General features: G+C 37.9%; 1 protein-coding gene across 2 annotated transcripts in view; it reads left to right on the top strand.

The window, feature by feature from the left end:
* The window catches only part of PLXDC1 (plexin domain containing 1), a 109,422-nt gene that overhangs the window by 45,318 nt on the left and 47,763 nt on the right, over window positions 1–16,341 (top strand). For both annotated transcript variants that reach the window (XM_074224065.1, XM_074224066.1), the window contains exon 7: window positions 7,987–8,086. In XM_074224065.1, the coding sequence (XP_074080166.1) occupies window positions 7,987–8,086 (100 nt within the window). The remainder of the gene's footprint in view (window positions 1–7,986; window positions 8,087–16,341) is intronic.

Genomic DNA, 16,341 nt, shown 5'->3' on the forward strand with positions numbered 1-16,341 from the left:
CAAAATATGGTTTCTGCTATTAGCTAGATGAACCAGGGATTTGTGTATATATCTTGTTAACTAGATGAGCTGAGAACTTTAAGACAAGGAGATAAACTTGGCCTCATAAGTATCTTTAAATTTGGTGGAATTAGATTCATTACTGGAATATGATTCGGGAATGGTTTCCCTTATATAAATTCAACGAAACCTAATAAAAGCAGAGAAGAAGGTAGGTTGTCATTGTGGAGATGGGATAGAATTGAAATTTGAACTCAGGTCCATTGAGTCCAAAGTCCTTTCAACCACACAATGCTATCTCCCTTATGGAATTAATCTTGTTTTGTTTGGTCCCAAATAGAAGTAGGAGCAATGGGGGAAAATTTCAAAGAGGTAAATTTAGGCTTGATATAATAATAACAATAATAATAATAATAATAATAATAATAATAATAATAATATAACAATGATAATGAATCAATAACAGATATTTATTTGGCACTTCAAATTTGAAAAAGTTTTATATACATTGAGGCTCTCACTGCAATCCTGTGAGGTTGGTACCACAGGTAGAAGTATCTCATTAAACAACTGAGGAAACAGAGACTCAGAAAGCTTAAGCGCTTTACTCATGGCCACACATCTAATATCAGAGGTGAGACTCAAAGTCAGGTTTTCCTGACTTTATATTTTTTGTTCTATTCACTATTAACATATCTAAAAATCTTCCTGATAATTAAAACTTTCCTAAAATGGAATAATGCACCTTAAGAAGAAGTGGTTTTAGGGGCGGCTAGGTGGCGTAGTAGATAAAGCACCGGCCCTGGAGTCAGGAGTACCTGGGTTCAAATCTGACCTCAGACACTTAATAATTACCTAGCTGTCTGGCCTTGAAAAAAAAAACCCTTAAAAAAAAGTGGGTTTCTTCTCACTGAAGGTCCTTAACCAAAAAGGTAAGATGGTAATTTGCAAGACATACTACATTAGAGATGCTTGCTGGGTATGAATTAGACCTGGAAGTCTTTTTCTTAGGACCTCAAAGAGACTTTCCAACCTTGAGAACCTGTGAAACTCAATATTCAGAACACATGCAGATGCATATGCCTAGCATCACATACCAGGATTGCATACTTTGGACCAAACATCAACATATAGTGCACATAGGCACATTTGCCATGGGGAGATCAAAAGAGTCAAAAAGCTGCCTCATTCAACTGATGTTTTTGCCACGCAAAAAGGATATGGTGCCCAAGGGCAACACAGATTGAGAATATAAATTAATTTATAAAAACATATGCAGAAGGATGATAGAAAGTTCAAAGTCATATTTTTAAAAAGTGAGCAGTGAAAGAAGCAGATTTAAAGGAAGCTTGTTGAGATGATCCCTAAAGTAATTGCAGATGAAGGAAGGAAACAGACAAATATTGGGAAAGATCAGCAAAGATTTCATGACAAATTCTTTTTTACCATCAAACACAGTAAAATCATCACATTTATTCTATTCCAACACAGTCCTAATTATACAGCCTGAGGAAACAGAAATTACACTGAAAGATCATACAAGCAAGCTGGACCTTCCCAGACTGAAAGATCCACTCTTGGTCATCACTTTTCTTTATATTTGACCTTCACCTATTCAAACATGAGCTCCTTGAGGACACGGTCTGTCTCATTTTTATATTTGTAACTCTGTTGGGTGATTGGTACATAATAAGCACTTAATAGGTGCTTTTCATTCATTATTCTACAAAGAAGTTTGTCCTGGAAGGGATACAATTTTGACAGCATCAAGAGATAAATTCCCAAGGTATTTGAAAAGGGGGAGGGCACTTTTCATCCTCCATACAGTCACCAGAATGATATTCCTAAAGTACAGATCTAATCATTTCACTTCTTTTCTTTTCTTTCCATGTAATTCTTTCCATGCTTCTCTAAAGTCTGACCATTTATGGTTTCTTATGGAACAATTATAGTCTATAACATTCATATAGCATGACTTGTTCAGCTATGCCCCAATTGATGGGCATCCTCTCAATTTCAAATTTGTTACTACTACAAAAAGAGCTGCTACAAATATTTTTGATCATGTGAAACTTTTCCCATTTTTTTTATAATTTCTTTTGGATATAAGTCTAATATTGGTATTACTGGATCAAAAGGTATGATCAGTTTTATTACTCATTGAGCATTCACTTCCCCTTTCTTTTTTTTATTTAACTATTTATCTGTTCATTCATTCATTCATTTATTTATTTATTAGGTTTTTTTGCAAGGCAATGGGGTTAAGTGGCTTGCCCAAGGCCACACAGCTAGGTAATTAAGTGTCTGAGGCAGGATTTGAACTCAGGTCCTCCTGATTCCAGGGCTGGTGCTCTATCCACTGCACCACTTAGCTGCCTGCATTTTTTTTAAGAAAGATTTTATTTATTTATGAGTTTTACAATTCCCCCCCCATTCTTGCTTCCCTCCCCCACCCCCCACAGAAGTCATTCTGTTAGTCTTTACATTGTTTCCATGGTATACATTGATCTCAGTTGGATGTAATGAGAGAGAAATCATATCCTTAAGGAAGAAAAATAAAGCATGAGATAGCAAACTTACATAATAAGAAAATGGAAAGTCCATAATTCTTTCTCTGGATACAGATGGTATTCTCCATTGCAGATAGCCCAGAATTGTCCCTGGTTGTTAAACTGATGGAACGAACAAGTCCATCAAGGTTGATCATCACCCCCATGTTGCTGTTAGGGTGTACAATGTTTTTCTTTTTTTTTTTTTTTTAGGGTTTTTTTTTTTGCAAGGCAAATAGGGTTAAGTAGCTTGCCCAAAGCCACACAGCTAGGCAATTATTAAGTGTTTGAGACCGGATTTGAACCCAGGTACTCCTGACTCCAGGGCCAGTGCTTTATCCACTGTACCACCTAGCCACCCTATGTACAATGTTTTTCTGATTCTGCTCTTATCACTCAGCATCAGTTCATACAAATCCTTCCAGGCTTCTCTGATTCCCATCCCTCCTGGTTTCCAATAGAACAATAGTGTTCCATGTCATACATATACCACAGTTTGTTAAGCTATTCCCCAAATGAAGGACATTCACTAAATTTCTAATTCTTTGTCACCACAAACAGGGCTGCTATGAATATTTTTGTACTTTTTACCCTTTTTCCATAATCTCTTCAGGGTATAGACCCAGTAGTGGCATTGCTGAATCAACGAGTATGCACATTTTTGTTGCCCTTTGGACATAATTCCAAATTTCTCTCCAGAAAGGTTGGATGAATTCACAGCTCCACCAACAATGTATTCATGTCCCAGATTTCCTGCATCCCTTCCAATATTGATCATTGTCCCTTCTGGTCATATTGGCCAGTCTGAGAGGTTTCACTTCCCCTTTTCACAACTCCAGTGGTTCCTAATTATTTTTATCATCAACTTCTCTGGCTTTTGAAATCTTCATCAGCTATCTTTAATGTACCTTTCCAAGAGAATTGTAAAGGTAACTGAAAAAAATCACCCTAAAATATAAAATTTTAATGGGGAGAAAAAAGAATTGAACAGTCCTTCACATGCTCAATGGTCCAGCCTTTTTGCTGTTCTTAAGCACAGTTCTCACATATGATTGTTCAGTAAACTTTAGTGGCTCTCTGTTAATCCTGGAATCAAATATTATTTCATCTTTTTGCATCCTTTTTTAATGTCTATTTTTTGCAACTTGTATAATGTACATTTTGACATTGTGTAATATATTACATATTTCTTCTGCCACTATATCTTTGAACAAACTGTCCCCTCATGTCTGCAGTGCCCTCCCTTCTCACTTTCACCTCTAAGAAACATTAGGTGCCTTGCAAATTCAGTTCATACATCACTTCCTATATATGTATCTCCCTATCAAATTACCTTGCACTTATTTTATATATTCTTGTCCAGTACTGAAGAACCACATCTGGATCCAGACATTTGGTTACTGGATTGAGTTCTATAACTAAGGAAGTCTGACCTTTAATTAGAGGAATTAGGTTTTCTATTCTAAAACTTATTATTTCTACTAACAAACTCAAATCCTGTCATTTAGGGACATATATAGTAAAAGTTATAGCTTTCAAATCTAAGGGATCCCCCAAAGGTGGGGAAGAGTGAAGTAAAAGAGGTACTCAAAGTATAATATCATTCAGTCATAAAATAAATAATTTATACCAAACAGAAAGATTTGCTAATCATGGAAGGATCACAGTACACATTAATACAATTACTCAGGTAGATGGCATTCAGGATTTTAACTTATAACCATGGTAATAATGGTCCGAGAAGATAATATTTAAACCTCTTAGGTCATAAAATAGTTTACAGGACTGCTAATTAGCCATTCTACTTTAATCACATAACTAAGCTCTGTCTTCTTTCTTTCTTTCTGCCAATCTCTCTGATACAGGATATTAGCAAAGATTTTTATAACAAACTCTTGTTTTTCATCAAGGACAATGAAGCTGATATGTTTGTCTTCTTACTACCTTAGCCACTGCCACTTCATAGTCACCTCTTTGAAGGTCTCCCAGGACCCTTTAGAATTTACAAGATTACTACCAGTCCTGGACACATCCTTGGCATTTACTTAAGATCAGAAACAAATAATACAAAGGCAAACACAGTCAATGGTCCTTGGTAAGCCCATCTAGTTGAAACCACATTCTCCAAGGGGAGTGACAAGCTGGTCAACATGACCATCCTTCTCCAAACCTCCTCTTTCTCCTTCCAGAAACACAAGATGCCACTTGGAGGGCTGTGACCAAGAATTCTGGTTGGAAACTGTGTCTTCTTTGAACAGATAGATCCAAATGATGCATGAGAATCTGGACCCCATTCCAAGGTGCTCAGGGTTGGTTTGGTTGACCAGAGAGGCAGAAGTGAAATTGATAGAAAGAGTATTAGGACAAGAGAAGTTGCCTTCTTATGGCCTCAAATTTCTTCAAGAATGGACCATACAAGAGTGGCTAAATCAGTTCCATCTGACATCAATGGAAAGCTTGGGTCAAGTCAACTGGAATCTGGGTCAGGGGAAGAGGCAAAGAAGTTTGGTCTGCATTGGTGTCCATGGAATTATTAGCATGCATGTAACATAAGAGGACCTGAAGAAAGACTTCCCGAATGTTGGCTGAATTCCTGATGGAGGATTTATTGGAGGGTATGGGTTAGAGAGTCAAACAGGATGAGAGGGGCAGGTATAGGCTGTGATCTGCTTTGATGGATGAGATGTCCACATCAATGAGATCATAGATCCATCCACTTTAGCATTTATGTGTATGCACAGGGTTGTTAAAAGGCTCAAAGGAATAAAAGCTTGGGTTAGAGTTACAAGTGGTCAGGAGCTTTGAAGACAAAGAATTCAATAAATGTCAGCTATAACAATTATTATCATTTATATTAGCAATGAAGCAACTGAATTGAGGTGAGAATGGGGGACCAAGAGAGCTAGGCCGGAGATAGAGGAGGAGACATACACAACTCCCAATTAACCACACATGGGGAGGAGAACCCTGCATGATGAATTCAAAACTGCAATCTAATTTAGCTTTGGAATGCAATCAATGATTTTGAGAGAAGGGTGTAACTTTATCTTCCAAATTACTTTTGGCACAAAATGACATGGAAAGATTCATGCATTCTGTAGGCACATGGCAGCTGGCCCCCAAACTGTGTTGTTTGGCAGAAAGGATGAAAGATTTGTCATAGACAGTCCACAAAACAGATAATTGAGAACTGACATACAAATGGTATAACTTGGCAGGGAATGAAATCTAAACATGGTAATTCCAATTTATATAATGCTTTAAGGTTTTGAAAAATATACTCCTCTTAACCCTGAAGGATAAATAATGGAAGTCAATGATATCCCCCTTTCACAGATGAGGAGACTGAGAGACTAAATAAGTAACTTATGATTCAATCATGTCCCACTCTTTATGATTCCATTTAGGGTTTTCTTGGCCAAAATACCAGAGTGGTTTGCCATTGTCTGCTCCATATGATAGAGCCAAGACAAACAGGGTGAAAGTGAATCGCCCAGGTTTACACAACTAGTAAGTGTCCAAGGCTGGATTTGAACTCAGGTTTCCTGACTCCAGACTCAGCACTCTATACACTAAGCCACCTAGCATACCAAAGATTGTAGAATGGTTAAGTGTCTGAAGCAGGATTCAAACTCTACTGCTGATATCAAGTCTAGCATGTTAATACTGTGTTCTACTGAGTGCCAAAGATTAAAACATAAGAAAGACTGTATGATACAAATAATACTGGTTTGAAGGTAAAGGTCATAATTCTGTCACAAACTACCTTAGGCATATCCTTGGGCTTCAGTTTCTACAAATATAAAATATGGGAATTTGACTAGATTTGCTCAAGATTTTTCCCAGCTCTAATAGTCTGTGTTTTCTGGCTAAGATTTCTTCCAGCTCCAATATTTTGTGATTCTGTGACCCTGGAAAGCCAAGGATAGTGCTTGAGCAACATCTAGGAAGTTTGTTGAACTTGCTGAACACTGTAGAGAACACCAAAATGTCATATAAGATTTAGCTCTGGCTATCAAAACAAACATGCGATACTCTCATGTGCAAATTAATTCCAACAAATTAAATGCAAAAATAACTTGGGAGAGAGGCAGTTAGGGTAAATAGAGCACTAGCCCAAGAATTCAAATCAAACCTCAGACATTTACTAGCTATGTGACTCTAGGCAAGCCACTTAATCCTGGATATTTTCCCCCTGCTCCCCCCCCCCCATATAACTTGGGATATCTAAGAGGGTACAGAATAAAGAAGTGATCAATGTAATGGTGTTAATCATGGAGGGCTTCCTGGAAAAGGGAATTTCTAAACAGATTATTTTGGGATGTCATAAGATCAAAGGATTTAAGGCTCAAAAAAACTCTCAAAGTCTAATATCTTCATTTTTACAACTGAAGTAATTGAGGTTGAAAGAAGTTAAGTGACTTCTCCATGGTTTTACAGGTAGCATGAGTAGTAGAACCAGGATTTTAATAATAATAATAATAATAATAATAATAATAGTTAGAATTTATATAGTACTTTAAATGGTCTTCATAACAATCCTGTGAGGTAAGTGCTCTTGTAATCCCCATTTTACAGATATGGAAACTGAGACTAAAAGAGGTTCAATAATTTGCTCAGGGTCTCACAGATAATAAGTGTCAAAGTTGGAACTTGAACCCTAGTAGAAAACTGATTCCAAGTCCACCACTCTTTGCCTTGCAACACCTAGTCTACACAACAGATAATAGATATTGACAGTTTAGAAAATCAGGGTGAATCAGATGAGATGAAATTCAATTAGGGGTTACAATAAAGTTTTACACTTGGGTTCGAGAAATCAACTTCAGAAGTACAAGATGGGAGGGATGTGACTAGAAAGAAGTCCATCTTAAAAAGATCGGGGGAGTTTGGTTCACAATGTAGAGTTGAAATAAGAAAGGTCTAATTTCCAGAATAAGCAGATGATGATCCCTTTGTACCTTGCCCTAGTTGGATCTTATGTAAATAAGTTCATTTCTGGGTATTCCATTAAAAAAGATATTAATAAATAGGCAAATCTCCAGAAAAGGGTTAAACTGAATGATAAAATGGCCTTGGGTCCATGCTATTTGAAATTCGATTGAAAGAACCAAGGATGGTTAACTTGGAGAAGAGAAAGGTCATTACAACTACCTTTCAATATTTTCAAGACTAGATGAAAAAAGGACAAGACTGTTCTCCTTGGCCCTGAAGGCAGATTAGGATCAATGGGTCAAAGATTCAGAGTCAAATTTCAGCTTATTATAAGGAAAAACTTCCCAACAATTGGAGTTATTTCAAAGGGTAATGAGCTGCTTTGGGAGGAAATGGGATTACCCTCACTGAATGTCTTTGAGTAATGGTTGGTTGACCATTTGTTAGACTTGTTTTAGTGGAGTCCAGCCCAGGTGTCTTCAGTATCTTCTCCCCCTTTCAGATCCCAATGTCTGTCATGGATATCAATTCCACTCAGCACCCTGTCAAAGCCGGCCTGTCTGATGCCTTCATGATTCTTAGTCCAGTCCCTGACATGCCAGGTGAGTCTTCAGGGTCCAAAAGAGGGTACAACAGTGTGGGCTTGGTCTCCCCCTTGCCCCCCAGGGTGGGAAGGTGATCACTTACTCAAGTGGTGGCATCTGAATGGGACTGGGGACCACCCTAGGTGGTCAGGGATCCCCAATCAAAATCTGATAATTAGGTTGTTTTCTATTTCCTATGTAAAAAGCAAATAGAACATTTATACCAAGCAAGTATGAAGCGATGGGGGGGGGGGCAATAATAACTTGCAGAATCAGAAAGGAACTATTGAAGAAAGTGACATTAGACTTGAACCTTGAAGAGAACCTTGAAGAGGATGGGATTTCTAGAGGCAAGGTGAAAAGACAGGAAGTGAAATATCAAGTATACTATTTTGGTTAATGTGTAGAGTGTGTGAGGACAAGTAATATATGATCAGACTGGAAAGATGAAGTAGTAGGAAGGCAAGAGCACCCCACTGGAAGACAGGGAAATTGGTCCCAGTTTTACGACCTTGGGGCAGATTATTTCAACAAATATTTATTAAGCACCTGTTATTGTCATGCGTGGCTTTTTGTGACCCCATGGATCATAGAATGCCAAGCCATTGTATCCTGCACTCTCACTCAAAGTCTGTCCAAGTTGGTGTTTGTTGTTTCAGTGACACTATCTATCCATCCTATCCTCTGCTGTCCCCTTTTTCTTTTGTCTTCAATCTTTCCCAACATCCAGGTCTTTTCCAATGAGTCCTATCTTTTCATTATGTGACCAACATATTATTCTTATCTGTAATACACAAAAAAAGCAATAAAATATTTCAAAAGAAGTATAAGAGCAATCAATCAGTAAGTGGACGCTGTACTAGTGTTGGCGATATAGTCACAAGAAATGAAATAATCCCTACTCTCAAAGAATTTACACAGAAGGGAGACTGCAGGTACAGTTAGGTCCTGATTAGCATGCAGAATGAATCCCACAAAGTGATCCCACATATTTAAATTCTTACTATTATGGTTGTAATTATAAAAGATTGTATTAAAATTATAATTATATAATATATGGTCATTGATTCCAGTCCATATACAGTGAAAATTTGAATAATGCAACCACTTTACAGTCATCATTTGCACTACTAATCAGAATCTAGCTGTATATAGATATAAATGTTTGAAGCACAAATGTAAATAGATATATATTTATACACACACACACACACACACACAAATACAAAGACAGTAATTAAATGCAAGGTATTTGGGGAAGGAAGACACTAGTGGTTGGGAAGATTAGGAAAAGTTGAGATTTACAAATAAATACAAAATCTATAAGTTTTTAAAACTTAAAGATGGCACTAAGACTTTTGAAACATCCTATGCCATATATGGTAAATCTGGATAGCATGCTAAAAAGCAGAGTCAACAAGCCATGAAGCCATGATTTTTCTAGTGGTAAAGTATGGCTGTGAGAGTTGGATTGTAAGGAAAGTTGAGTGCTCCAGAATCAATGCTTTTGAATTATGGTGCTGGAGAAGAGTTTTGAGAGTCCCTTAGATAACAGGAGATCAAATCAGTTAATTTTTAAAGAAATTAATTCAGGCTGTTCACTAGATGGTCAAATACTGACTCTGAGACTTAAATACTTTTACCACATAATGAGATGACAAGTCTTATTAGAAAATGTTGTGATATTGGGAAAGATTACAAGCAAAAGAAGAAGGGGATGACAATGGATGAGATGAATAAATAGTGTTATAGATAGTGACATAAGCTTGGACAGACTTTGGGAAATACTGGAGGAAAAAAGGGTCTGGCATGCTATTGTCCATAGAGTCACTAAAAGTCAGACACAACTGAATGACTGAACAATAGCAACAATAAAATATAGTAATTGCAAATGTATGTAGAATAATGGTGGGGTGGTACCAGTTAATGGGGATCCCTGGACATCATTGCTTTCACCTAAAAATAAAGCCAATGGATTAGGTAGCACCCAGCTTTGATACCTGCTAGTTGTTAGATGTTAGATAAATCACTCAACCTGTCTGAAACTGTTTCCACATTTTTAAAATGGAGATAATTATATCTGTTTTTCCTACTAGGTGGAGTTGTTATAAGGGAAGTGCTTTGTAAATCTGAACGTGTTATAAAATATGAGCTATTAATATCAATTATTCCTACAATTGCATTAGGAAGTGAAAACTGGTATAAACCTAAAAAGGATTATGGGGTAACATTGATACCACTATCCCAGATCCTCCTGACCCTCTGAAACTGAGGGCACAATCTATGGCACTCTATCATTTCCTAACTCTCCTTTCTTCTTTCTTTCTAACTTTTCTCATTCTTTATTTCTCTTTATTCTGCTTATTTTCCTCTCCCAACATTTGTGCTAGCCCCATCCATGAGCAATACCCAACCTTACTCCAGATTAAAGAAGTCAGTGAGCCTTAGCCTAGGACATTCCATGAGGTTGAAAAGTCAGTGAGACTCACTCTTCTCTTTTAGAAACTCCCAAAATTCCACTTACCTCCCAAGCAGTATCAACTCTTAGATTTTTTGTCACCCTTTCAGATGTCTTGCCCTCTTTTCCTTCCAACACCTGCCTCCTCTTAGTAATTCTTTGTTTGACTTTTAAATACCTTCACAACTTGATCCCTTCCTTTCCAATCTTCTTCCACATGTAATTCAATGACACCGACTTCCTTGATGTTCCATCTTGCATTTTTATTAACTGTCCCTTATGCTTGAAATTCTTTTCCTTCTCAACTCCCCCTCCTGGCTTCTCCAGCTTCTTTCAAGTTCCAACTAAAAATTTATGCCCTTTCTCTGTTAATTACTTCTACTTTATCTTGTTTAGTTTTTTTGCAAGGCAATGGGGTTAAGTGGTTTGCCCAATGCCACACAGCTAGGTAATCATTAAGTGTCTGAGACCAGATTTGAACTCAGGTATTCCTGACTCCAAGGCCAGTGCTCTATCCACTGCACCACCTAGCCACCCCTTTATCTTGTTAATACACAGTTGTTTGCATGTTGCCTTCTCTCCCCACCCATAGTACACCCCCCCCATTAGTCTATGTAACCTTGGCAAATAGTAGGCACTTAATAATGCTTCTTAACTTGACTACCACATGGTACAGACATTATCATACAAATGTATTAACTGTGAATTAAGATTGCCCCATGACAAATAATCGCTTTTCACATTTCCTGCTGAGATTTGGAAAATGTTGAGATGGGCAGGTCAGGAAGAATCAAGGCAGCTTATTATTTGTATAGTCTTCTGTGTAGTCATGGATTTCCTTTAGGGAGAACACATGGATGGGATTAGGCCCCCAAATTATCCCTCCTAACACTTGAAGGGGCTTTGTCATCATGACTGATTCAGTTCTCAGCTGGCTGGGAAGGAGGGAAGCTGGGTGGGAGGGCAGCCTGGGGTTGATTCATCCAGGACTGCTGTCCTTAGGAAAGTATATCAGGCAAGTGTCTGAAACTGAAAGAGAACATTTGTCTTTTTAATTTGAAAGCAGGCTGGTTATCAGACAAGGTTCCTGCTGCTAAAGACCACTGAACTCTGGAAACAGGACTGGCCATTGAAAATAATAGGAGTGAAAGTTTGATCTCAGCACCTTAAAACAAACCTGTTCTGTCTGTTTTTTACTCTCCTCTTAGATTCTCCAAACAGGGAGGGGAGGGGGCTTGTTCCTACCTTTCCCTTATTAAATCTTGTTCACAGACAAGGATTCCATCACTGACACTTTAGTATGAATAAACTCTTTTATTAATGCCCTCCTTGCATGGAGGTGGCCATTGGTTCTGAGTTAGAGCATGAAAAAAACATTTATTTCTGCCAAGGAAAGACTGTATATGGGCTTTACAATAGACTACAGTTGGTCAACTATTTAAAAGCTCTCTCCTTCATGATCTGTTAAGTCATTATTGACTTTCTTCTTGGACCTGGTATCATAGCACTTGGTTTTGCAATTCGGAATAATTAGCCTTCTATTGTGTCTTATTCTCCTTTTTAATTATATGTTCTTTGAGGAGATAGATAATGCTTTGTCTACATAGCAATTGTAGAACACACAATTGACCAGAACCAACTCTGAACAACTCTGAGTATGATCCATGGGATGGCCCCCATAAACCAATATAATCTCTGTTCATCTTCATCTCCCCCAACTCCTAAGGTGACCCTCTGCACACAGGCGATCAGGGGTTCTCCCTTTTTGCAGGCTTCTCCCTTCTTGATTTGCTTTTCATATAACTTTCCCATTCAATATGAAAGGAAATAAACTCTAGTATTTACCATGCCTCTGTATATAAGGAAGAAAACAAATTAATTTCAATAGTTATTTAAAAATTTTTTTTATTGTTTTTGATAGGTAATTGAGGTTAAATAACTTGCCCAGGGTCATAGAGTTAATAAGTGTCTGGGGCTGGATTTGAAATCAGGTCCTTCTGACTCCAGGGTTGGTATGCTATCTACTGCACCACCTGCTGCCCTATTTTCAGTATAATAATATAATTATCAAATACACCTTGGCAAGCTCCTTAGCCCCAGATAGTGTGTGTGTGTGTGTACACACACACACACACCCCACACCCCACTAAAGCTCTTCAGTAGATTTTTTTTTTTTGGCAAGGCAATGGGGCTAAGTGGCTTGCCCAAGGACACACAGCCAGGTAATTATTAAGTGTCTGAGGCTGGATTTGAACTCAGGTCCTCCTGACTCCAGGGCCGGTGCTCTATCTACTGCATCACTAGCTGCCCCTTTAGTAGATATTTTTAATAATTATTAACCCAGCAGTTAATTAGCATTTATTAAATCCCTGCTATGTACCTTCACTTTGATCAGCATTATTGCCTCCTCTCTACCAAACACTTGAACTCCATCTTCAGAACCACTTTGGGCCTAATGGATGAATTTTTACCTTCTCTTACCTGTAACTGAGGCCAAATCAGACCACTTCCCCAATCTCTAGTCATGCAGCTCCCCTTTTCATGGTTTCTTCCCCATTAGGTTGGAAGCTCCTTGAGAAGGACTTATCTGGATTGATTTTATTTGTATGGTGCCTAGCCCTTGACACAGTGCTCTCTGCATATAAGCACTTAAATGTTTGCTTGCTCTCTCTCTCTTTTCCTTCTTTTCTCCCTCCCTCTCTTTGTCTGCCATCTCTCCCTTTCTTTTCATCTACCCATATTTCTCTCTCTCTCTCTCTCTCTCTCTCTCTCTCTCTCTCTCTCTCTCTCTCTCTCTCTCCCTCCTATCTGTCTGCCTGCTTACTTAGGGATAAAAAGAAAAAAATGAAGCAATCCCTTCCCTTAAGGATCTTCTATCAAGGGAAACAAATTATACAGATATTGGTATAAACAAAATAAATTTAAGATAATGGGAGGAGGCAATAAAAATGAGTTATAAGGATCAGGGAAAGCTTCATTTTATAAGAGATAACATTTGAACCCAGTTCTGAAGAAAACTAGAGACTTTAAGAGGCAGAGGAGAGGAGAGAAGGCAGCCATTGAGAACATGTGCATGCAGACAAAAGTTGGAACATCTTGAGTGAATGAATGAATAAATAAATGAATGAAGAGTTGTCATTGGAGGTCTCTGGTTAGCTGGAATTTGTTGGGGAAGGCACCATTCATTACCAGGTAAATAATGTAGTGGATAGAACTCTGGGTCTAGAGTCAGAAAGACTTGAGTTCAAATCCAGCCTCAGATACTCACTAGCTGGATCTGGTCAAATCACTTAACCACTGACTGCCTCAGTTTCCTTGACTGTAAAATGGGGGTTATAATTGCACTTACCTCACAGGGCTCCTGAGAAGATCAAATGGGATGTTTGTAAAGCTCTTAGTGAAATGTCTGCATATAGAAGAAAGTGCTAATTAAATGCTAACTTTTATTGTGAATATTAATCTAACTTCACACTATCAGTTTGACTCTGGACAAGTCACTAAATCTCTGTCTGCCTCAATTTCCTCTACTATAAATGGGGATTGTAGCACATCTGTCCCTCATGACTGTTTTAAGAATCAATGCATAAATTTGTATATTTGTATTGTATCTACTTGTACACAAATCAAATGTATAAAAAGGCATGATACTGTGTCTGGCATATACTGCGTGCTTAATAAATGTACATTTTCATCCTTTCAGATGAGAAAATTTTTTAATCACAAAAGAAGCAGTTGAGAGCATTAGATGGAGAAACAGGAAGACCTTGGTCTGTCACATCTCAGATATTCTATCTATATTCTAGCTAGCCAAGGTCAAGTCCCTTTTAAATTCTCAATCAATCAGTCTGGATGTTGCTGAGAAAGAAGGAGAGAAACCTGTTGGACTTCAGCTCCACTTACTCTTTATTTAGTAAAACTGTTTTCATTTGTCCTAACTTTGCAGGAGGATCCATCAAAATCAATGAAGGTTCTGAAATGCCATCAGGGTTAGGGTTTGGAAGGGAAGCTTGTTTGTCCTTGTTCTCAAAGAGGACCAATGACATCAGGAGGGCAACATCTTGATTTGCAAGTGAATTAGATTTAAATGAGGCGGGGCTGAACAAAATCACCAGCCTCCCTCTCCCCTCCAGAATCATTGGAGTTCAGTGGCAAGACATAGGTCAGGACAAGTGGTAATGTCCCTATGCAATGGTCTTTTTAGGTTAAGGCTTTTTGCAAATCTCAGTTTGTCTGAGGCAACACCCTAGATAGGAATTGAGCCAAAAGATGGCCTAATTTATCTTCTCAAAAGAATTATTCTGAATGAGGAAAAATAATTACAGTTTCCAGTCAGAACGAAAATAATTTCTATTTACAAGCAACTGAACCATTAAAACCCCGACTATGAGCAAATGAGATTTGGTTACAATGCATTATTGGCCAATCAGTGAGAGCCACAGTGATTTGAGTTTAAAGGAATAGTCAGGTTTGCTGGTGAAACCTATTTGAATCCCAAGGGACTTTTTAAAGCTTGGTTTTGCAGAGCTATATTTCAAGAAATAACAAATTTAAATTTTAGGGGACAGAAGAGATAATTGTTCCTTTTTCAGGAAAAAAAATGATAGACTAAATAAGGAGGGGAAAAAAAAAATCTAGCTCCCAAATCCAAGATATCTTGTGAAATATAAGCAAATCAAAATTTGGACAGAGCATTCATAATAAGGGTGTGACTGACTATTTGCAAGGACAGAGGAGAAGGAAGGAAGGAAGGAAGAAAGGAAAGAGGGAGGGAAGGATGGAAGTTAGATCAGCTGGGGATGTAAGGTTTAATTGTCAAGTTAGGATGAGGGGTCAAGAGGATTCCACCAGCACAGACACTTTAGGCATTTAAGGTGCTCAGAAACTAGGCTCATAGGAACATCTATATGGAGTTGAAATGGACCTTGGAGGCCAACCTCCTCATTTTATATATAAAGAAAATGAGATAAAGTGGTAAATTTTTTTTCCAGGATCACAGTTACTAAGTATCTCAGGCAAGATTTGAATTTAGTGCTCCACCCTCTAAGCTATTCTTCCTATTTGTCCTTTTCAGTAAGTGTATCAGAGCCCCATTGAAATAAGAGAGGTTAATAGTAACCTCTCTTATTTCAATGGGGCTCTGATACACTTACTGAGGTTAACAGCCAGTGATCCAAGCCCAGACATAATAGAAGTCCCTGTGAGAAGCTGGTGTTTGTAGAAGACATCAATGAAACAATCAAAAGGAAATCACATTGAGTAAGTAGATGGCCCGAAGGAAGCTGAAATGTCAAATTGAATGGAGCAGATGGGAGTAGAAACTCAATCTGAGCCAAGTCAACTGGAATAGAATACCAAGAGAATTAGACTAAGATTGGATAGAAAATGGGGGGGGGGGGGAACAGAAAGGAGAAGAATGAAGAATGAAGTCCTGCTTTCATCCCCAGATGTTGTAGGAACAGGGGAGCCTCAAGAGATATAATCTAAGAAATATATGTCTGACCAATCTAGGGCTGGGTTTTTTTAGCCCCTACTACTTTCCATCTGACTTAAATAAGGAGTTATCTTAACCAAATTATAATTTTAATTAATTAACTTATATTAATTACAATATCATTATAATTATCTCATATTATTTATAATACAATTATAAATAATTATTTTTCCAAAATACTAGCTTTGGAGTTGGGGGAACCAGGGTTCAAATCTCACTTCTAATAATTATTGTCTGTGTAAACTTAAGCAGATCAGTTAACTTATCCTGGGCTTCAGATACTTCATCTGTAAAGAGGGGGGGTCTGACTAGATGGCCTCTGAG

Source organism: Macrotis lagotis, chromosome 2 (assembly GCF_037893015.1).
Source record: "Macrotis lagotis isolate mMagLag1 chromosome 2, bilby.v1.9.chrom.fasta, whole genome shotgun sequence".
Taxonomy (NCBI): domain Eukaryota; kingdom Metazoa; phylum Chordata; class Mammalia; order Peramelemorphia; family Peramelidae; genus Macrotis; species Macrotis lagotis.